We start from the raw sequence: 23,969 nt of genomic DNA on the forward strand, positions 1-23,969 counted from the left end.
GAATTTTATTCACATGGGCATTTTTATCACTGAATATTTTGTTTGCTTCCAATCATGTTTACTTATAATGCAGTGATCTATACAATAAATACGTATGAAAGGAAAGACTGGGATCATACTATGTGTTTATTTGATCTGTAAACTCTATTAATATTCTGGTTGAAGTTTGTAAGTAAACTGACTTTAGTGAAAACGCTTTCATATAAGGCAGAGAAATCTTCAAAGCTGGGAAAGCAGCACTGTCTTAAACTTACAGATCACTCATTGTGGAAAATAATTGTTTAAATTAAAAAACGCCTGTGGCACCAATCCCTATAGTCCTACACCAATTTCACAATGGGAATAACAGTCATTTTAACCTTATTTATGTATTTATTGGGAGAGACACACTAGGCAGTGTGTGGAGGTCAGAAGACAACTTGTAGGAGTCGCTTCTCTCCTTCTACCCTGTGGGTCCCCGGGATCAAACACAAGTTGTCAGGTTAACTAATGAGATAAAATAAATATGAAGTTCATAAATGTTAATAAAGGAAAATTTAATCTTATATTTGTATTATTAAACAAATCTTGATGGCCAGATCTATTTGCAATCATCTGTGCAATTACAAATACCCTTACTATTCACCTAAGGGCACTCTTGGTTTTTGTCCTCCAGTTTCATGCATTAAATAGAATATACCTTTAGGTTATTCTCAATTGTTTAATGGTAAGCACATATTCCAGATACTACCAAAATGCTTCAACAGAAATGTGGAATTTACCGCATAATACTAATAAGAAGATACAAGTATTGCTCTGAAACACTTGGTGCTTTCAACCAGAATACTTCAAGTTCTACGTTCGAAAAGTCAAGGAAAATTATCTACATAAATATTTCAAACAACAGGCTCATCACTACAACAAAAGCCCACATCCTCTCATGTACCATCAGCATAAAGTTAATTACCGTTCATAGCTGTGGGAAACTGAGCCATCATGGTCCTGAATTTTTCTTGCAGCGCTCAGCCATCTGCAATATGAAAACATGGTCCCCATTAATACAACAAAGACAGATCACAGCTTAGTGCTAAGTTGTGGGACTGTCTGTCCCCTTTGGCACACACACCCAACAAAAACAACACAGAGCTCCTGCTGCTGCTGAACAGGCAGAATTCATAGCTGGGGATGAGGAAGGGTTCTATTGTAATAGTGCTGCCTTCAGTACATGACCATTTAAAAGAAATAGTATATGCAATAGCAAATACAGAATGAAAAACCCTCAGTATTAATTAATATTTCTGTAGAAATAAATTCAGGAAGAGGCACTGTTAAGATTAGGTAAGAATTGATTTAAGGAAATCAACTGCATAAATTAAGTATGTAAGAATAACATGGAAGTTAGGGAATGGTGGTGCACAACATTAATCCCAAGACTCGAGAGGCAGAGGCAGGTGGAGATCTGAATCCAAGGCTAGCCTGGTCTACAAAGCAAGTTCCAGTATAGCTAGAAACCCTGTTTCAAAAAAGAAAAAACAAAAACAAACAACAACAACAACAAAAAACCATGGAAATCCATAACAGGTTTTAATCACCTGAAAGAAATCTATCCAAAATAAATGTAGTACTGTGTTTTAATTAAACTCTCTAAGTTTAAAAAATCATCTAAAAGGATTGGAGTAGATAGAAAAGCGCACAGACACACATGGAGGTACAGTTTAAAAGTAATTATCAAGCCGGGTGGTGGGAGTGCACTTGGAGGCAAGGCAGAGGCAGGTGCATCTCTGTGAGTTTGAGGTCAACCAAGTCTACCGAGCAAGTTCCAGAACAGCCAGGGCTATACAAAGAAACTCTGTCTTGAAAAACCAAAAAAAAGAAAAAATTAATTATCAAAAGGCATCACAATTATTAAAATATATTTACATTTATTTAAACAAGTTGATTGATCTTTGTAGCTAACAGCTCTAGGTTCAGACCTTCTTGGCTCTATTCCTAAATGTGACCATAGGAAAGTTGTTTAACTTTTTTTAAGTCTTATATTCCAGCCGGGCAGTGGTGGTGCACACCTTTAATCCCAGCACTCGGGAGGCAGAGGCAGGCAGATCTCTGTGAGTTTGAGGCCAGCCTGGTCTACAAGAGCTAGTTCCAGGACAGCCAGAACTGTTACACAGAGAAACCCTGTCTCAAAAAACAAACAAACAAAAAGTCGTAGATTCCTTGTCTACAAAAATACTTGGATCAGTATTTTTTTTAAGTAGTACATAACTCAATACACTGTCTAACACACAGTGTGTATTCAGTAAATGATCGCTATTCTGTAAACATGCAGAGAATGTGAAGCTTCACTTTTGATACTCCCATTCATTATTTAACTTTAAAATAAATACAAAATTCAAATTTTGTTACAAAAATCTTAAAAATAGGACTAATGAGGGACAGTTAAAAAGACCACTCCATACCTCATCTATTTAACCAAATAGTTTAAATATTGATAGTTTTAGGAGCCCTAGAAAAATACTTGGGTAAGTGATTTTAAACAAAGCAGTTGGGAAGGGTTCACATGAAACTATCACCAGAAAAACTGGCTAAATGGCTGTCAAAGGTACTGTTCCAAGGTACCATTCTATTAGTGAATTCAGTACGCTAGCACCCTATGCTAGCAAGAATCCAGTCCTCTAACGACTTAGATAAATATGGTTACATTTCATATTTATTCAGTGATTTGCAGTAACCCTCCAAAAGATGGCACATAAATGCAATTAATTTATTGGCAAGAGAACTGACAGCTGCTTTTCCTCCTACAGAGCAAACTAATCCATCTACTCCATGTTGCAGTGAGCAAAAGGAGAGGTGATTAGAATGGTTAATGGCAAAAACCATCCTTCTACACAACAAAGAACAGCCAGACTGAGCCAGAAGGACGGGTAACCTCGCAAAGGCTTACTCTATAATCCCACCTCCGCCAACCACAGGCTCTTGCTTAGTGGACAGTGAGCTGTGGACTGCAGCTGTTGTCCCCTCCTGCTCTTACTCTTTTTGGGTAGGAGGAAAGTTTAGCATGAACATGTTGGTTTTCTTCATTCCTTTCTTATAAGATAAACTCCCAAGCATTGGAGTTGTTTACAAAAAAAATGCATGCCAAAAATCTGCTGGGTGACAGAATTCTTATAGAAGGTACTGTGTTGAGCCTTACAGGATGAATGAGAATTAGTTACAAATAAAAGGTTAAAACCTTGAACTTAACTGTGGCAGAATGGTGTTTTAACGGGTTTTACAGAGAAGAAAATACATTTCATTTAAGATAGATAATCCTGAAAAAAAGGCCAAAGCAAGGAGCAAACAGGGCAAGCCGAAAACAAAGCCTGGCACTAGATAGAGGCAGTGGGAAGAGCTAAGAGGAGCTAGAACAGCGAAGTGTTCAAAATAAGCAGAACTCACCGGTTCTCTGGAAATGAGTGACTGTGGAATAAAAGGAAACAAAGAGACAACTGCCAGGATTATAGTCTGTGAGGTTGGGAAACCGGTGCCATAACCAGTAAAAAAAGTTACCACCAAAGGAAGTCTCAACTACTCATGACTACAACCTCAACTTCCTTAAACACAGAACAATTCTACAAATAAATACATTTTACTTCCTCCATGTAAATGATCATAAGCAATATAAGACCTATGCCAGAAAGTAACTATCTACTTAGATGTGCAGCTTCAGAGGCTTAGATCTTACTCACTTCCTGTAATAGACAAGGCTTAAACATGAGAGAAAGTTTGTCCAAAACATTACATATAACACACTATGTAACCATCTAAAGCACCAAACACAGTGTCAATGATGACTGAGATAACAGACAGAGAACAGAATCCCATGGACAGAAAACTTTAATCAGTTAGATCTAAACTTACAAACCATCTGTCTAGAACTTTTGGCTGGATATCATGTATTCCATGAAGATAACAAAATGTCATATGGTTGATACTCAATTATCGCAGTTATAATCCTAAAATAAAGTTAGAGAACAACCAAATAATACAATGGACAGGGAGGACAAGCCTCCTGGTATTACAGAATCTCTTCCACCTCACATGTAGAATTCACCTATTCATGTATGCAGGCACCATACTGAGGCATTTACACATGTATAAAGCATTTGGTTGACTCTGGTAGCATCTGATTATGGTAATATAATTTATTGGAATCAGTAAGTTTTTAAAGCATACCACTGCATCTGCTTTAGTTACATTAATTTTCTGTCCCACTTTAGAATCATTAATTGTGACATGCTAAACAATTTTCTAGTTTACTAGCAGACTTGGACAGAATAATAATTGGGGCTGGAGATAGAGCTCAGAGATAGGGCACCTGCCTAGCATACACAAGGTCTTGGTTGAATCCCCAGTACATCACAAGAAAAAAATATAATTGAAATCTTGAAAAATAAAAAAGATCACATAAGTGTCTTTTACATTTTTTAAAATAATTGCTAACACAGGGTGGTGGAGGCACACGTCTTTAATCCCAGCACTTGGGAGACAGAGGACGTGGATCTCTTGTGAGTTTGGGGCCAGCCTGGTCTACAAGAGCTAGTTTCAGCTACAAACCTGTCTCAAAAAAATAATTGCTAATATCTGCTTAATGATTTCTATTAATTTAACACGCCTCTATTAGTAACCTACCGCGTGTCGTGTTCAGTCACTATTCATCAAGAATTCAACATTCCACTTCTGCACACAGACCTTCAGATGCCCAAGGGCTATGTACCTGGAATACTCCTGCAAAATCCTTACAAGGCAGATATCTTACTCATGCCACAGATGAAGGCGCAGAGAGATTAAGTTACTTGCCCAAATTCAGTGTCATGAAACAATGTGGAGATTCCAAACGTATCTTATTTTAGAGCCTGAGAACGTCTCCCTGTAGGCTTTATGCACCTTTTGCTTTCTTAAATGAATATAATAATGATGTCATATGTTTTAGGGGAGAAGAAAAGTCTGGCCAGGCTGCTGCAATCCTGGAAGCACAGATCAAATGGACTGTTTCTGGCCTCTTGGCATAAACTCAGAAGGGCACACGCTTTGTGGGTGTCCAACAAACCCCCTGCTCTACTGTGTAGAGGATAATGTGCGACGATCAAGTGGCAGTCTGCGGTCCTGATCTGAACTGATAAGTACTGTGGAGGACGTCAAGATCCTCTGCAGAATGCCTACTTGGTGAATAACAGGTATAAGGTCAAGACTCATGTGACTGAATGTCAGCCAAATGCAGTCTGAGAAGCCACCAAATATAATTTTGGGATTGGGAAAGTATATGATCCTGATGAGAGAGAAAAGTGAACTGCTAGACCTGGAGACGCTTCTATAATGGGTCTTAAGACCTAGGAAAGAAAAAAAAAACTACAGCCATTTAAAATTCAAAGTGGCTCAGCAAAGGGTGGGGGTTTTGTTTGTTTAGAAGCACACAATTATAGAAAGGAAAAATTACAGCCATTTAGTCCAGGATACCATTTTCAAGATAGGAAGACTAAAAGAGTTGAGGAAGCCCACAAGTTAGTGAGCAGGAACGGACCTGGAAACCACACCCTCCATCCAAAGAAACGTTTGTAAAAGAGTGTCCCAGTCTGGCCAGGCAGAGCACTTGGAATGCTAGCAAGTCTACAGAAATCCAGGACCAACACTTGAGGCTGAGTCAGCAGCACGTCCTATGTGAATTCAGAGAGCCTTTTAGACTAGTTTCCACCCCCCAAAACCTTCTCGCACAGCTACAAGTTTGTTTCTTCCCTCGCCTCACTGGCGTTCCACCCCTGCTTATACTCTTCTGACTTTGATAAGCATGCCCTGGCACACACGCACACACTAGACAGACACATGTGCACACATACATGCACAATAGTAACCAGAATTTTTAAAGATTGACTATATAGAGAACTAATAGAAAAGAAGAGGATCCAAACTGCCTCCTTGAGATCCTCCAGACACAGGAGATATGGATATCAGCCATACTGTTCCCCGCAACGTGGCTCTTCCATAACTGGTGGGGAATCTTTTTTTCTTGTAAGCATACTTTTAGAGATAAAAAAATTATTTCTCATTAAATTCTGAAGCATTTTAAATTTTGAGTAGAGAGGAAAGCTTGTATTCATCAAATCTACTTTGAATCATAATAGTTAAATAGCTTAAATAAATTTGACTAAAGGCCTGACACTCAAAAGCATGATAGTACAGTTCCTGACAGTATATATTTTATCTATCTATCTATCTATCTATCTATCTATCTATCTATCTATCTATCTTGATTTTTCAAGACAGGGTTTCTCTGTGTAACAGTGCTGGGTGTCCCAGAATTTGCTCTGGGATCACTGTAGTGATGTTTTGTTTATGTTTTAATAAATAAAGATTGCCTGAATATCGGAGTACAGAATTTAGCCACAGGAAGAAAGGGAGTGGTAGCACACACCTTTAATCCCAGGACAAAGACAGAGGCAGAAGGAGCACTGTTAGTTCAAGGCCACCCTGGGTTATATAGATTAAATCTGTCTAAAAGAGAAACAGAGCTCACACAATGGTGGTCCCAGCACTTGGGATCACATGCCTTTAATCCCAGCACTAGAGAGGTAGAGATGGGAGTGATATGGTTGACTGGAGAGAGGAATATAAGAGGAAGGAGACAGGAGCTCAAAGCAGTCTGAGGTTTGGTGGAGACAGTTGTAGTCTGAGGTTTGGTGGAGACAGTTGTAGTCTGAGGTTTGGTGGAGACAGTTGTAGTCTGAGGTTTGGTGAAGACAGTAGTAGTTTGAGGTTTGGTGGAGACAGATGGAGTCTGGAGATGCAGTCTGAGGACACGATCACCCCTTCAGTCTGAGTACTGGTAGAGGTAAAAGAACTCGCTAGTGGCTGGCCTCTCTGCTTCTCTGATCTTCAGCATTAACCCCTATATCTGACCCTGGGTTCTTATTAAGACCAACTAGAATTCATGTTACAAACCAGGTTGGCCTTGAGCTCACAGAAATCCACCTGACTCTGCCTCCTGAGTGCTGGGATTAAAGGCATGCACCACCACCATATTTTAAATTTGTTACTACCTTATTGTTTATTTTGTGTGCATATGTGTTTATGTGTATGGATATGGGTGTGCACACATAGCAGCAGTCATGTGGAGGTCAGAGGACAACTCTCTGGAGTCAAGTCATCTTCTTCAGCCACGTGAGTCCAGGGGAACAAACTCAAGTTGCCAGGTTTGGAAGTTGGTGCCTTCATCCACTGAACCAACTAACCAGCCCAGGTTGTTTGTGTTTTGAGATAAGGTTTTGATATGTATCTTAGGTTGGACTAGAACTCGGAACTCAGGATCCTTTAGACTTAACCTTTAAGCCTGATTTTACACCTGGAGCAGTGACATTAACCAACAGAGAAGCTCTAGGAAAACAGAGATGCGGCTGTTAAACTTGGGAGACAAGTTGAAACAACAACTTCAGTTGTAAGCATAATTTGACATATGTTGGTAGGAGTGACCAAGAAAATGGAAAGACTCTGTTTGAGCTACAGACACATATTTGGTAATCATTGGGGACTAGGTATAGTTGCAATCATGCCAGGGAAAGAATGTATCAGGAACAAAAGAAGCCAGGCATGGTGGTGGCACAGGCCTTCAATGCCAGCACTCCGAAGGCAGAAGCAGGTGGATTGGTATGAATTAGAGGCCAGTCTGGTCTATATAGTAGAGTTTCAGGGCCAGCCAAGTCTATATAGTGAGACCTGCCTCAAAAACAAACACAGAGAAAGTGTTCCAAGGAGGAGTTATCATTGCCAAGTGACACACAAATAAAGGCTAAGCAATGAGTCTTAGCAACCTGTCAGGATCGGTTCTAATACAAGCACAGTTCCAGTGACTTCAAAGACAAACTGATGCAGTAAAGGGAAGGTGGCTCAAGAAATATGCAGTTGCTAGGCATAGGTGGAGCTAGATAGTAGTAGTGCACTCGGGAGGCAGAGGCAGATGGATCTCAGTGAGTTTGAGGCCAGTCTGATCTACAGAGCAAGTTCCAGGAGAGGTTCTGTGGTGGGGGGAGGTGAGGAAAGGAGGATTATTGTATTTACTTTTTAGACAGGGAAACAAAACTATTTTCCTAGAGAAAATGAAATTCTCCAAAGAAAGTGAATGAAAAGAGACCTTTGCCTACATAAGTAGAATCAGATAGTTCTTGAACATAAAGTCACACCATGGGATAGAATTTCTGGTTCTGGGAATAAAGTTCAGATATGGCAACAGGAATGAATACAGAGATTTACAAGTATAAGAGCAGGAAAATAGGAACAGAGAAAAAAAACAGATCTCCTTCTGCCAATCTTTTTTCTTTCCCTCTCTTCAAAGGGCAGGGTTGAAGACAGACTAATTTCTTGAACTCTCCAGTGTCTAAATGTGAATTTCTTTTCTGAGACAGAAAAAGGGAAGATCACATGCAAATCAGTTCCCAAGAATCAGTCAAACATGTATCTTGTAGACCAGGCTGGCCTCGAACTCAAGGGATTCACCTGCCTCTGTCTCCCGAGTGCTGGGATTTAAGGTGTGGGCCACTACCGCCCGGCTACAGTTTGATTTTATATCCTACAACTTTACTAGAAGGGTTTATCAGGTCTACAAGTTTTTTAGTGTAGTCTGTGGATCTTTTATTTTTATTTTTTTTTAATATTTATTTATTTATTATGTATACAAAATGCTGTCTTGTGTATGCCTGCAGGCCAGAAGAGGGCACCAGATCCCATTACAGATGGTTGTGAGGCACCATGTGGTTGCTGGGAATTGAACTCAGGACCTTTGGAAGAGCAGGCAATGCTCTTAACCTCTGAGCCATCTCTCCAGCCCCCTGTGGATCTTTTAGAAAAGAATCTGAGAACAGGAATAATTTGCTTTCCCCCTTTCCCATTTATATTCCTTTAATATCCTTCTCCTGTCTTATTGCTCCAGCTAAGACTCTTAAGTAGTACATTGAGTAAGGGGGGAAGAGTGGGGAATGCTCAGGCTTCCCCCAAGTTGTGTAATGTTGGCTACAGGTGTGTCATATATGCTTTTATTATGGTTTGGTATGTTCCATCTATTTCCATTTTCTACAGAATTATGATGAAGGCAATGTTGAACTTTGTCAAATGCTTTTTATAATGATATTTTATTTATGTTTTAATACAGAAAGCTTGCCTAAAGATCAGAAGGGTGAAGCTAAGCCACTAGAGGTCAGGCAGTGGTGGTGCACACCTTTAATCCCAGGATTTGTGAGACAGAGGCAGATGGATCTCTGTAAATTCAGAGCTGCCCTGGGCTATACAAAATCAATGCAAAAACAAATTCAGGTGGTGGTGGCCTACACCTTTAATTTTAGTTCTAGGGAGTCATATGCCTTTAATCCTAGCACCAGAGGGAATATAAAAAGAGAAGAGAGAGAAGCTTAGTCAGCTTTGTCTGCTTAGGCCCCTTTAATCTGCTTAGTCTGTAGGCGCCCAGCCTTGGTAGAGGCAAGACTTTTCTAGTGGCTGGCTGCTTTGCTTGTCTGGTTTTGGGGATGAACCCCAATATCTGACTCTTGGTTTCTATTATTAGTGCTACAGCTTTTTTCTTTATCTATGAAGCTGATCATGTGATTTTTGTCCTTAAGTTCATTTATATGATACATTTTCTGATTTGAGCACACTGAAACATCCTTGTATCCCTGGGATGAAATCAAGCTGGTTATGATGTATAATCCTCTTCCATAAATTCAGTTTGCAAGGACCTTGTTAGGGTTTTTACATCACTGTTCATTAAGAAAATTTATCTATAGATTTCTTTTTGTTGTTGTGTCTTTATCCAGCTTTGGAATCAGGACAATATTGGCTTTGCAATTAGTTTGGTAGTATTCTTTCCCTTTCTATCTTGTGAATAGCTGGAGGCACAATGGTATTAGATTTCTCTTCAAAGTTTGGTAGACTTAAGCAGTGAAAACACACTATTCACAATAGCTTCCAAGAGAAATTAAAAACAATCTAGAAGGCAAAAGACTTCTACTGTTCTAAATCAGCTATGATAGATGTGTTACTCATGAAAATAGATATTAAAAACCATAGAATTTGGCACTTTAAAATGGTGACATTTATTGGAAGTGAATTATGAAGTTGCTATTCTAAATAATCTAACGTTCTTTACATTTCATAAAATATGTTTTAAGAGTCTAGTCTTTATTTACAAGGCACGAATGAACTATTCCCCCTTCGCTTTTCTCCTCGGTGCCTATAGCACTACCTACCATGCTGGTGACCTTTCTACTTATGAAGGTTTCCTTTCACTTCCATTTCTTCTTGTACATAATGTCTAGTGTTCTAACTTCTGTTTTCATACTTGCGCACCTCTATAAGACTGTCAACCCCTGAGTTTGTCTCTTCATTTTCATATACCTTAATGTCCAGTTGCTATTGGGAACTCACCAAGGCCAGCTGGCCTGGGTCTGAAAAAGCATGGGATTAAACCGGACTTGCTGAACATAGTGGACAATGAGGACTACTGAGAACTCAAGAACAATGGCAATGAGTTTTTGACCCTACTGCACGTACTGGCTTTGTGGGAGCCTAGGAAGTTGGGATGCTCACCTTACTAGACCTGGAGGTGGGTGGTCCTTGGACTTCCCATAGATCAGGGAACCCTGATTGCTCTTTGGGCTGATGAGGGAGGGGGACTTGATGGTGGAGGGGGAGGGAAATGGGAGGCGGTGGCGGGGAGGAGGCAGAAATCTTTAATAAATAAATAAATTAAAAAAATAATAATATATTTTCTGTGTGGTTATTTTGGGGCTGAGCTGGGAACTAACTAGCAGTCCCCTACAACAAATTGGTGTGCCAACATGGCTGACTAAATCCATGTAAAACCTGAGAAAACTCGGAAAGAAATCCTAGTCAGAAAAAAAAAGTTTAACACAGCTTCTTGCTCTGTCTGTGGGCAGTGTGCTGCAGCTTCTTTAAGAGAGGTTTTCTTGATTCAGCGGTAGCAGGGGAAAAAGCCACATGGTTTTGAAACAGTGGCTTTCTGGGCTGTGCTGCCAGCACGAACTCTGGCTCTTTTAGGAGGCCAAGCATTTAAATGGGGTTTATGGGCAGCATGCTGAAAGTTACTTGGTGGCAGCATGGGCCAACTGGTTATCAGAGTTGAGGTAGTAAGGACAGCTCCTACCCGGCAGTCTCAGAGGGAGTGAATGGACTTCTGCCATGTCGGACTAGGCAGAGCCAACAGGCAGGACCGTATTTGCCCTAGCAATGCAGCTGCTTAGGTTTTTAAAAAGGGCTGAACATTTTAAGCAGCAGTCCTGGTCAGAAAAGGATTACAGATACACAATAAAGACAAATTCAGATGGAAAAGATCTCTAAATGGGTCACAGTGTTGGATAAATTTACGTAGGCTTGGGAGAGAGAAGAAAAAGAGTATAGAGAGTCATAAAAGGAACTAAATAATTCAGAAAATAAAAATAAAACAAAGTCTTTAAAGAGACAGAGTACTGACAGTCATAGATTAAAGGAGTAAAGATAATAAAATAAATATTTAAAAGGTAATAGAGTAAAAAAATAAGCCATGTAAAGATGGAAAATACACAGAGGGTCTGAATTATGCATATTATTGTATTTTCTTTTAATTGTTTAACTGCGAAGGAGCTAAGTACAGAGAGACATTTCATTGTACAGACTGATAAACTAAACCAACATATATGTTTTAGAGGTATCATGATTTCAGAATTTGGGTCTAAGGATTTGTTGTTTTGGAAAAGAGGTTCTGCATTTGTTTCCACAGAGGATGAGAACCTGTGAGATTCTTCTAGACTAATGTCTAGACCCCCCCCCCGAAAGGTCGCTGTGAACACCCCCCAAAAATTACTTCACTCAACAAAAAGCAGGAAGTAATTTGGAGAGAACTATGCCCATATTCCCAAATATTGTTTATAAATGTTTGTTTACATTTAAAGAGTGATATGCTATAGAGATTTGTATTGGTATGGATTTTGGTTTATTGATACGAATTTAAGGTCAATTTTGTTATACTATGTGTGTATATATATTTCTGCTCTTGATTAAGGTATTTTGTTTGTGCAGCTTATTTTAAAATGTAATGTATAGCTGGGCAGTGGTGGTACACGCCTTTAATCCTAGCACTCAGGAGGCAGAGGCAGGCGGATTGCTGTGAGTTTGAGGCCAGCCTGGTCTACAAGAGCTAGTTCCGGGACAGGCACCAAAGCTACAGAGAAACCCTGTCTCGAAAAACCAAAAAAAAAAAAAAAAAAAAAGAAAGAAAGTATACTGGGTCAGCTGGAACAGTGTATGCTTGTAATCCCAGCTACTGGGAAGGTGTCAAGTTGTGGGGTGGGGAGGACTCAGCTGTAGCCAGGAGTTTGAAAACAACCTGAGCAGCACAATAAGACCGTTTCTAAAAGAAAACAGAACAAAACAAACATCAAACCTCCCCACAAAACCAAGAGAAAAAAACCTACATCCATACCCACAAGCACATACTGGGAGCAAGCAGGGCTTTATTGCTTGGCTCTCCCAGAAGCAAGGCTGTGACACTCAAAACTCACTGCACACATAATGGGAAATCGCCAGCTGTGTTTTCACTAAGTTTCAGTCTCTAGGCTTCTACTCTTTCCCTGGCTGCTTTCAGACCAGCTTTCATGTTACTTCCTCAGTCCAGGTTTCTACTTCATATGCTCTGGGAGGGGACTCACTGCTTTGTGTTTGTGGGGGAGGTATGTAAGGGTGTGTACAGGTGTGCACAGGACTTGGCTTTTTATGTGGGTGCTAGGGAGTTGGACTCGGTCCTCATGCTTGTGGAGCAAGCCCTTTGTCAGGTGGGCCATTTCCCAGCCTTCAATCCTTGACACCAGCAGCACCACCAGAACACCTTGAGTTCAAGTCAGTGCATCTGCCCAGTCACCAAAGAAGAATGCACCAAAAGTTAGAATTCCATGTAAGTGCTATGGGAATGAAAAGGGCAGAAGATGAGTGCCCACTTTGCCTTGAGAAACCAGAACGTTATTAGATGAGTAATCTCAGAGGAAATGACTCCTACATTGAGTAATGGGTACTAAACAATAGGTTTCAGACAGCAGGTTACTGTGATTTTTAGGAACCAAGAACAGAAATAGACAAAGGCACAGAGGAAAAAAATCTAAGACTTTAAAAGACGATGTAAAGTCACACGCCTTTCATTCCAGCACTTGGGAGGCAGGTGGATCTCTGTGAGTTCAAGGCTAACATGGTCTACAAATAGAGAGTTCCAGGATAGCCAGGTCTACATAGTAAAACCTACTATCAAAAAAAAAATTTTTTTAATTTAAAAAAAAACAAAGACAATGTCAAAGGAGCTAATCCTCCTAGGGGATGCTGTAAAAAGTACATGAGTTATAAAATATAAAACACTTAGGTATACAGCATATACTTACTCAGAAAGTGCTACCACCATTATCATTTTTCTTAAATCTATAAACAAAGCTAAAAAACATGGGAAAATCTGTATAACTATATGGAAGACATACTTCTTGCCAAACAAAGAATTCTTAGAATAAACAAGAGCACTGGTGATTTGGTTAAGCTAATAGAATAATCTTCTACCATGCACCAAGTTTCAGGTTTGACCCTTACACTACATAAACCAGAGGAGAGGCACATGCCTGCAATCCCAGCATGAAGGACATGGAGGTGGGTGGATCAGAAGTTCAACATTATCCTAGGCTACACAGTAAATTTGAGGCCAGTCTGGGCTACAAGAGACTGTCAAAAGAGATTAGGGGGAAAAAAAAGGAAGGGGAAGGGAGAGAAGAGAGGAAAGGAAGGAACAAATGAACAAAGTAAGCATGCTGATGAAATGAGAAATCAGAAAGGAAAGTTTTCCAGTATAAATGGAAAAAAGACGATGTGATGCTAATACTTAGAGGAAGAAAACCTAAAGTACTCTGAATAAGTTAGTGTATTTTTTTAAAGGCAAAGCTTTCAAGAAAGTGGGGAAATAAGACGGTGTTGTTTACACATTCATACTAATTCATTCTCCTGTAAAATAGTCTGGTAATATGTTTACACGGGCATTAAGAAGTGTCCATACCTTTTCATCCAATGTCTCTCTACTACTTGAAATGTATTCTGGGGAAATACTCATAATCATGAAAACAATTACAGCTAAAAGGATGTGAACTGCGGCAAGATAGAGATTACAAATGACCTTAGCAGTACAGAAGCATAGATAACAGCCATAAGCAGAAGAGCAAGGTCAGAAATAGATCCTAGGTCTGTCGTCTACCAGTTGTGGACTCTGGGGAAATTACTATACTCCCTCAAACTCAACTACGAGGTTCTTATAAAGAGTCTAAAGACTAAATGAAGCTGGGCAGTAGAGGTGCATACCTTTAATCCCAGCATTCAGGAGGCAGAGGCAGGTGGATCGCTGTGAGTTCAAGGCCAGCCTGGTCTATAGAGCAAGTTCCACGACAGTAAAAGCTGTTACACAGAGAAACCTTGTTTCAAAAAAAAAAGACTAAATCAATTTATGCAAAGTGTCCCCCAAATAACTAACATATAGCTACTGCTCTATAAATGTTACACACTATTAATACTCTTCGGTAGTGAGGACAAAGTATTCACCAATAAAAGTATATGGTGGATAAGTGCATAGTGAAAACAGAGCCACGCTTTGATCAATATTCTTTGTAAACTACAAAGAAAAGTCACAGAAGAGAAACCGAGCATGTAGTCCAGTGGAAAACCACTTGCCTAGGGTACTACACGTCAATCCCCGGCACAGCAGGAAAATACATTAAATTATAACAAAACACATGACAACATAACACAGGTCCATAGTCAGCAGAGACTAGCTTCTAGGAGAGCTACTAAAACATGAGCGATGGCTATGTCTGGAAAGTTTCATAGTCCTTGTGTTTCCGTATAGCGTCCCCATTTTCTACACAGAACATTTATTATTTATCGTAATGAAAATAGTACACATACAAAGTCAATAAAATTTAAAACCAAACAATACAGTGCTTTCAGGAAAAATCAAATTAAGTGTCCATCCCAAACTATTTGGCAAAACTCTGCTTTAAGTGCACACTATGTGGGGGAAGGTTTTTTCTGGTTTCAGTAACTAGAAGAAATACCAAGACCTGCCAGGTATTAACAAAATAAATAACAACAATAAACTATCTTAAATATGTTATTCTGAAATACAAATAACTTATTTATATGAAGGCTACCATTTATTCTAAATTCAAGAAATTTTATTCTTTCTTCTCTTTTCCTGAATTTAAAGCCACTATGGCAGGACACGGTTGTATATTTTGTCCACTGGTTATATAATCATTACACTGGGCATGTCTTACAAGAAATCATGTAATATTTATGGAACGATGGAGTGAAAGAACAAATTCCATGCTATGAATTATGAGTGACTTCTGTTGTCTTTAACTTTCAAAGAGAGAGCAGTAGCTGGAATAAAGGAAAGAAGTTGTTACATGATACGGAGAAAGGCAAAGATGAGGGAAGATACACTGTGGAGAGAAGCCCAAGATGGACTGAAGAGCAAGCTGTGAAACTCTACTCTTAAGAGGGGGTTGCCATCAAAAACTAGAAAGCCCAGGTCCTAGAGAGTACTATAGAAAAGGCTTGCAGTTACCCAAACCCAATCCAATGGTCCTTTACATTTCATTCATCCAAATTACTCAGTTCTCGGAACCCAGTGTGAACCAGTAGGAACCAAGATGTTGGAAGAAGGAAGTAGTAACTCCAAGTCACAGTTACTGGAATGAATGAGGGGAGGGCAAGGAAACCCCAATACAGGCTGTCTCTGCAGCAAGACAAAAGATCATTTTATAAGCATTTCACTAAAAATTTAGCAGTGGAAAACCTGAAATGCTCTAGTGAAAAGGCTTCTCTTCTATCTTTTCGGTTTTCAGATCTTAATAAAAATGGGTTAGAGAAGCAATACTACTTTGCACTCCTATTTGACCCACACCACTCTTGGCAAATATGATGGTGAATACTGAGGGACAACTTGACAGGATCTACAACTACCTAGGAGATAAGCCTCTGGCCAGGCCTGTGAAGGATTATCTAGATTAGGTCAAAGAAGTGGGAAACTCCACCCTGAATGCAGACTGCTATTCCCTGGGCTGGGATTCTGCACTATGTACAAAGGAGAAAGCCAACAGAGTGTCTGCATTCATCTCTCTGCTTCCTGAGTGCAGACGTGGTTACCTATCAACTACCTGTCTCATTCCCCTGCTGCGATGGACTAGACCCTCAAACCATGCGTCAGTAAACTTTTCCTCCCTCAAGTCGCTTCTTGTCAAGTACTATGTCGCAGCAACAAGAAAGTAACTAACGGAAAATGTCACTAATCTTTGACATGATTAGTTATAATCCCTAAGAATAATTTCTAAATCAATGCCACCAAATGTTATTAAAATTATAAGATTTATTAACTTGACCTACCTGGTATTTTTATTAAAGCAGTCATTTGAGAAGTGCCACAAAAGCCTATCAGATGGAAGATGGAAATGGGGTCAAAGATTCCAAGCAGCAGCAAAAAAAATGGCAAAGCAAAGGTTGCTCCTGTCCTAAAGACCAGTGTGAACCCTGCAGGCACCTCAGCTGATCTCCCTTGTCACTACCCTCTCTCAACACCAGCTTCTTCCTAGTCAAGGAAGAACTGAACCCCTGCCAAAGCTCTGAAGTGATTATCCAAAGCAGTAGAAGCTAAGGGAACTAAGGGGCAGAGTCTTAGACTGAACTGAAGGTCAGATCATCTAATCTATTTTCAGTCTTCTCATAGAGTTCATTTGGATGCTGATTAGAAAATGAGTACCAAAAGAAGAAGCTAATTTCTTATGGAGTCATTAGGATAAATCACAAACCAGAGAGAAAGAGACAGAGCTACAGAGTGAGGGAGAAAATAGCTTGAAATTTCTCACTGAAGCAAGCTGGGATGATAGCGGGTAACATTTATTACATACTTCTCCTAAGCACAATCACTAAGCACTTTGTAGTACATACAACATTATGAAATAGGTTCTATTATTATCCCTCTTTTATAGATAAAGAAGAAAACAGAAATTAAGAGAATTTTTAAAACTTGCTTAAAGTCATACAACTATTCGGAGCTGGAGCTGGAGCTGGGGTAGGAGGTCTAACTGAAGAGCCCATACTTTTATCCAACATGGTTATAAATACACATGCAATTTTTATTAAACCAGACTTTTTCTCAAATGAATATGTATTCACAATGAGAAGGATCCAGAAAACATAAAACAAGTGGTTGAATACCACAGGTTAAATCTCTACCATCTGGTTGTAGACCCCTACATGTCTGCCATAATCACGGCTGAATAGCTGTACTGCAAATAACAAAGTTACTCAGTGTCTTGGTCTGGCTGTGAAGTTATGTTTTAATTGAAGCTCTCAAAACACTGCAAATGAAATATGTTGCACTCTTAGAGTTATGAAAATACATTATTTCTCAGGCTATTCACTGTCCTATTTCTGCTCAGTTTCCTCCCTCCCTCCCTCCCCCATTTCCTCTCTGCCTCACATCCTTTAAAGCTGGTTCAGTTCCTCTTTCTCAAGAACACCTACATGCACATCCCACCCAGGGGAGTGCTAACCCCTGCCTGTGTGCAACAGCTGTAGATGGTACAAACTTACAAACAACAAGAGCCAAGAGTGGAAGTACATTCTAATGGATGTTCAGTTTTAGATCTATGCAACTGCAGAAATCATTTGAAATATTCTTGTTGGGACCAGTTAAGTCCTGGCCTTCAGCTGCTCTTCCCTGTCTAGAGCCTTCTAATTGAAGTTACTAGAAGCTGTGCCTAGTCTAGAGGATCAGAGGATGGGATTTCCACCTGTTGGCCATTGACTGCAGAGTATTTAAGCCTCCATGGTGCTATTAAAGAGGGGCTTTTGGTACCAGTGTTTGAAGGTCTGTGTGTCAGTCTGTCTCTGTGTGTGTTTCCTCAACCTCCAGCCCCTTGCCTGAAGCTCGCAAACTGGGTTCTAGCGCATAGAATGCAGACGGGGGGGGGGGGGTGGCAATTCTTGTTTTTCTATTTCACACTTAGAATCTGCTTTTAACAATTGGCATACCCCAAAAGTCTTCCCTTGTTTGGCCTTTTTTTGCAAAATATTTTTTCCAAAAATTTTCCCTAAGTCTGAAAATACAAAAGCAACCAACCCCCAAACTGGTTGTTAGACAACAAATATATCATATTTTAGTAACATAATTATCATATCCTGAATAATGTACAGTGCCCAACGTAAACGTTCTACAAACAAACAGTGAAACTTCTGAGATGGGTGTGAAGGTGCACACGTGGTATCAGCAGTGGGCAGAATGAGGTGGGATAAGTTCGAGGCCTGTGTGTGCTGAATAATGAGACTCTGGCAGTGTAAACTGAGGGCTCCAGATGCAGCTCCATGGTGAAGCACTCTTCTGTCCTCCCAGAGAAGCCTGCAAACCCTAGTCCTGGCAGTCCCTGCTAGAGCTGACAAACCTAGCTCACCCTCCCCTAACGTGAGTACTCACGGCAATTCGTTTGCTCTCTCTATATATTGGACATATATATGTATATGTTCTATATATGCATATATACATATATAGAATGCCCATATAACTTTGTTTTACCTGAACCAAGATGTTATGTACGAGAACATCGGTGCTGAAGTTATAAGAATCCTAACCTGAAATGGGATGCTCACACTTACTAACTCTGAGACCTAGAGCAGCTAAATGCTAATTTAATATTTCACTTATCTGATGGGAGGACATTAATTACCTACGAGGCCTTCATATGCTTTAAACAATTATATAAACACTGAACATAGGCTCTAATACTACAAAGTGTGCTATAAATGACCACACGGGAGATAAACTGTCATACTAAAGGAAGTTTAGTTGATGATGAACAATGCATTTTCTTTTATTAAAACGATGGAACTCTGTGAAACTCTACATTAAAGATGAATTAGAACTAAAAAAAAAGTCTGCATGTACCCTGTACCCAGATGGCAGAGAGCATGCTCAGAATGTGTGAAATGGTTGGTTCACTCCCTAATACACACACAAACACACACATCCCTGAAAGTTCTAAGATTATATATGAAATTATCCAATGTCAAAGATGATGAAAATCTTGAGAGTTCCTAAGTCTGGGTAATGGGTGCATGCTATTTTAAATATTTTTGTAAAAACATTTATTTTTAAAGTACAAATTGAATCTTCTGAGTGTACGTATTTCTTCATATTCAGGAGAAATCAGAATTTGAGTCTTAAGATGTACTGAACAACGGTATAATTCTACTCAGTAAAGTTTTCACTAACTATTCTACCTTTCATTATAAAGGTGAACAACGAGAATACTTAAATGCATTAAATGTTTATAAGCATGCAGATTTTTTCAGCTGCATACCAGTATTACACCAAACAGCAGCAACACGCTTTTTTCTGCATCCTTAAGAAAAAGAAAGGAAGGAAGAAAGGAAGAAAGAAAGAAAGATTTTCACTTTGCTTGCTTGATTATGAGGCAATCATAGGAATAATCCCTAACCTATAGGTAACTGAATTTTGCAGGCCTCCTATCAATCCGTATAAAGGCTGTGGGAAAGGTTTCTGGATCGCTTTCAGGTTTTATCAGTGACAATATAGCAAGCCTTCAGAGAGAAGTAAGCAATTTCTCAGAGGCTTATGTAGTTTGGCCTCCGGTCTGTGCTACCGAAATTAAGCTAACAGCACAAAATTCCAAGTGACAACTTGCCTCCCACGAGGACAACACTCGTGAAACGGACCAAAAAGCGTGTAACAAAACAGTAGTTTCTGTGCTAACTTCAATTTCTATTATGAAGTAGCTGGCTCTATCCAAAATGCTCCTATTCATTATGAGTTCAAGTTTCAAACGAACCCATTGGCCACGGGCAATCCCTGAACAACACAGCCCGTGACCAATACTCGCAAACAGCATCCTATCTGCAGAATGAAAGCCACCTGCAATGGCAGCCTTAGTTTCCCGAGCCACAATGCACTTGCAGGCGTCTTTTCTCCCTTCCTTAAATAGGCAATCAACTTTACTCTGGTGACCGAGGTTCCCTGTCGCCGTGCTTCCTATACACCCTGGAAGTGCATAACGCAGAACAGAAGTCAACGCTTAACATTTCCCAACTTTAGCTGTTAAAAACGCGAGCTGTGGACGCCAAGCATCCGCCCACTGTCCTCTCCTGACTCGGGCTACTTTGACGCACCGGGGTGCGGCTCACCTGACACTCTGCACCAAGGCTGACCAAGGAGGGGAGGAGAGAAGAAAAACAATAAATAAATAAATAAACTAAGCCAAAATAAAATGGGTCTCCAAGGCAACGCGCAGCCCGGTGCCCCTAAGGAAAGCCGAGGACCGCGTCGCCCCTCAGTAAGAGGCGGCGGCCGTCACCTGCCAAGCGAGGCCGTGCCGAGGGGCCCCAGGGTCCCGGCCTCAGAGAGGAGCGGCCCGCCGACCCCGCGGCCGGGACAGGAACCCGCAGCCCAGGTTTCCGCCCGGCTCGGCCGAGCCGGGCCGGGGCCTAGGGCGGGGGCCGCACGCGCTGTCGAGAACGGGCCCCGGCGGTCTGCGGTGCGCGGCCCCCTCGGCGCGGCCCGTGCAGCCCCGGGGCCGGCGGCGCCCGCACCTGCCCAGCGCCCCGCAGCAGCGCTGCCGGGCGGCTTCACCCACCTGGCGCCTTGCGCGCGTCACCGCGCCACCGACCCCCCGCGCGCTCCTCGGCACCCGCGCCGGGGAAGACCCTGCCGTGCGGCCGCCGCCGCCGCCGCCGGGTCAGTCGTCAGGTCGGCCGCAGCGAACCTGTTGCGCAGCCTGTCACGGCCGCTGGGCTCCGCCGGCGCCGCCTCAGCCCCACAACAACATGGCGGCCGCGGCCTCCGCAGGAAGCCGGGGGGCGGGGAGGCGAGCGACGGGCGGGCAGTGACGGTCCGCCCGCTTGCTTGCCCGGCTGGCCGCGGGGCACCGACTCCCCACCGTGGGGGAGCGCGACACTGCGTGACGTGCCTGCTCACCCCGGGAACCGTGGAGCCCTGGACCACGAGGGCGTGGGCCGAAGCGCTTCGCTTCCCGCGACGTCGCGAAGCCTCCGAGCTGACAGCCCTTCCAGGAGCTGCCACGACCCACCTGGCTCCTCCTCTACGAGGTGACTTGCGGAGGCTGGGTGGGACTTTTCCTGCCACACTGGACCCCAAGTTTTTGGAAAGGGCCAAGAGATGTTCAGGACATCCCTGTTGGACCACACATGGAGCTTGCTTTCTCTCTCGCTCTGGAACCTTCTTATTCACTGAAGGTCTCATCGTTGATGAGGGAGCTAGAATTTCCTGAGAATGGGGAAGTTAGAGGTGCAAAGGAGTTGCCTCCACCTTTGAAACAGACCCTTCTCAGGAACTCCCCTAAAGGAGTTAACCGCACCCAAGAGTCGGCCATCCATTCACCATCTCTCTCTCTCTCTCTCTCTCTCTCTCTCTCTCTCTCTCTCTCTCTCTCTCTCTCTCTCTCTCTCTCTCACACACACACACACACACACACACAGAGACAGAGACAGAGACAGAGACACACAGAGGGAGTCCAACAAGGAGCATCCCTAAACCTGTTCACATGCAAGAGCATGCTCCTCACAGGAAGACTGCTCCAATTTCTTCTGCCTGCAGAAGCTAACATTCTTACCTGTCTGATAGGAGAAAGTCAAATTCAGAATTCCTATCACCCCTGTCTATTATGTGGATTCCTCAAATATCTATATCTAGGGCTAGCCGGTTGACAAAGTCAACACTCCCTGGGCAGAAAGGCTTTCTTTAGATTGGTGTGAAGATGTGATGGTTCCTAATGAGCAAAATGGGGTAGTGGAGGGGGACCCTAAGACTCAAGGTTTAGGTTGAGGGGACTGTGCTGAGAGGCAAAACGCTTAACCAGAACTGGAGTGTCTGGAATCCCCGCACTCAAGAGGCTGAGTCGGAAGGACCATGGTTTGAGGTCAGTCTAGGCTATATAGAAACTGTTTCAGAAAGCCCATAAATAAATGAATGTTTTTAAAATATCCATATCCCTATGATTTCTGCTGAGATGTGAGAGATCTGTGTAGATCAGATACCCTGGAGCTTCATTTTTTTACCTGTTGCGGCAGATGAAGGAATCAGGTGTGCCCTGCAAGAGACGCTGCTGCAATGCTCAGGCCTGACTGAACTGGACAGCCAACTCCTCAGAGGAATTTAGCAAACATTGATGGGGATAAACAGGCTTTTCTTGCTCTCACAGTGTTTTTTTTAACTCTTCGATTAGGTCTTCACCAAGACCTGACAGACAGGTCCTGAGCTTCCATGACACAGAGACACCTGACTCCCTGGTATCAGTCCAGGAGGTCCCTCACTTCCTGGGGACCAGTTAATAAGGCTTCTTCCTCTATAAACAAGCCACTTGGATTAAGAAAAGCACTCCTAAGCACCCATTACCATTCCCATGCCAGTGCTCCCTTCCCATGCCCACATCCAAGTGTGTAAGCCTCAGAACCACAGTGCTGCAGAGATGGCCTGCAAGGTAAAACTGATTTTTTTTTATTATTCCTAATGGGCAGATAGTTAATCTCCACTTCCCTCCCATCACTGACTAGTGTCACTGTGTTTTGATGTTCTGGACATGGTAGCGTTGACCTTGTCTTCTTTCTGTTGAAGAAGCTGCCAGATCCTAGGGAGGAGAAGGATAGGGAAGGAGGGAGCATTTGAAAGTCTCCCTAAAACAAACTACAAAGCTAACAACCTCTGATGCAAATTGGGGTTCTGTAAGCCTGCCTGCAGTATCCCAAGCACTAAATCAACACCCCAGGTTTCTGTTCAAAATGTCACAACAGAATACAAAGACTTCCGGTAGCCTAGCTTCTCCCATACATACATGTGTGGCTCTGAGGTGAACCAGTGCCGTGAAGACAGAAGCCATGAAGCAATGAGGGATCCTCAGCCCCCAGGCAGGCTGTGCTGACAGCCCCTCTGTTCAAGAAGCTAAAGAATGGAAAGCCACCCAAGAAGTGTTCTTGCTGCTTCTAGATCTTCCTTTCCCCACTCATATGAAAAAAAAAAGTCCTTTTTTGTTTTCTTTTGAGGTTTGCAACACCTCTCTTCTTTCCTTATGTCTTCTTTTGCCAAATTCCAGGACACTCAATGTTTACCAAGAATGCCAACGCCTGAAGAAGTCAGTCCTCCAGGTCCACCCAGAATTCTCAGCATCCTCCGTCCTTAGGTATTCATGATTCAGGTAGGTGATGCATCCACCCTCCCAGTTCATTAACTTCCTCCACTCAAGGGCAGATCTTGAAACTAAATTCCCTCAGAAGCTCCCAAATCTATTTTTGGTTCACCTCCGGCCTGGACTGGAGATGAAATAGCAAGTCCTGCCTAAGTCAGAGATATTCTTGTCGATTCTATAAAAGAGTAACAATTAATGAAGAATGGAAAGCTAAGGAGTCAGGAGGTAGACTATGTATGTCACATCTGTCTCTCCCCACCTGCCAAAATCTCGGGTGGATTCTTAGGCCTGTGACTATAAACTGAGGTTTTACCATGGGGACATCTAATCACGGACTTTTCCCTTTCATGTATCTATGCTCCTCCCAGTCATATAGATCCTCTCAATTTTCCCATTTGTAATTTTCAAAGGTCCCATTCTTCATCCAAAAACCTACCACTCAATCTATCCTCAAAACAAGTCTATTGTGGTGACAACTGGCTAGAATAGACAGAAGTAAACTGTCCCGATTTCAACCATCCCATAGGATAAACATGTTATCTTTTAGGAAGCCTTAAGAAACTTGTCTTTTAACATAAGACATGTACCACTAATAGACTGCCTATGGCAATACTATAAACAGACTTAAACCAATAATTTATGAAGAGATTAAGAGGCTATGGCCAACAGAAATCACCCTGCCTTACCCGG

The 23,969-nt window shown here is 41.8% G+C and overlaps 2 protein-coding genes across 6 annotated transcripts in view; one reads left to right on the plus strand and one right to left on the minus strand.

The window, feature by feature from the left end:
* Itsn2 (intersectin 2) overlaps window positions 1-21,158 on the minus strand; it is a 113,120-nt gene extending 91,962 nt beyond the window's left edge. For 4 of the 5 annotated variants that reach the window (XM_075955455.1, XM_075955453.1, XM_075955456.1 and 1 more), the window contains exons 1-2: window positions 20,715-20,830; window positions 947-1,009 (exon numbers count right to left, since the gene is read on the minus strand). In XM_075955455.1, coding sequence (XP_075811570.1) covers window positions 947-977 — 31 coding nt within the window. In that variant the 5' untranslated portion in view covers window positions 978-1,009; window positions 20,715-20,830. Of the gene's footprint in view, window positions 1-946; window positions 1,010-20,714; window positions 20,831-21,055 lie in introns of those variants that run through there. The other variant, XM_075955454.1, reaches the window with a different exon arrangement.
* LOC142839580 (uncharacterized) overlaps window positions 20,349-23,969 on the plus strand; it is a 71,548-nt gene continuing 67,927 nt past the window's right edge. The window contains exons 1-3 of the mRNA XM_075955797.1: window positions 20,349-20,414; window positions 20,570-21,186; window positions 23,187-23,288. Coding sequence (XP_075811912.1) covers window positions 20,349-20,414; window positions 20,570-21,186; window positions 23,187-23,283 — 780 coding nt within the window. The 3' untranslated portion in view covers window positions 23,284-23,288. The remainder of the gene's footprint in view (window positions 20,415-20,569; window positions 21,187-23,186; window positions 23,289-23,969) is intronic.

This window comes from Microtus pennsylvanicus, chromosome 21, assembly GCF_037038515.1.
Source record: "Microtus pennsylvanicus isolate mMicPen1 chromosome 21, mMicPen1.hap1, whole genome shotgun sequence".
In the NCBI taxonomy this organism is placed as follows: Eukaryota; Metazoa; Chordata; class Mammalia; order Rodentia; family Cricetidae; genus Microtus; species Microtus pennsylvanicus.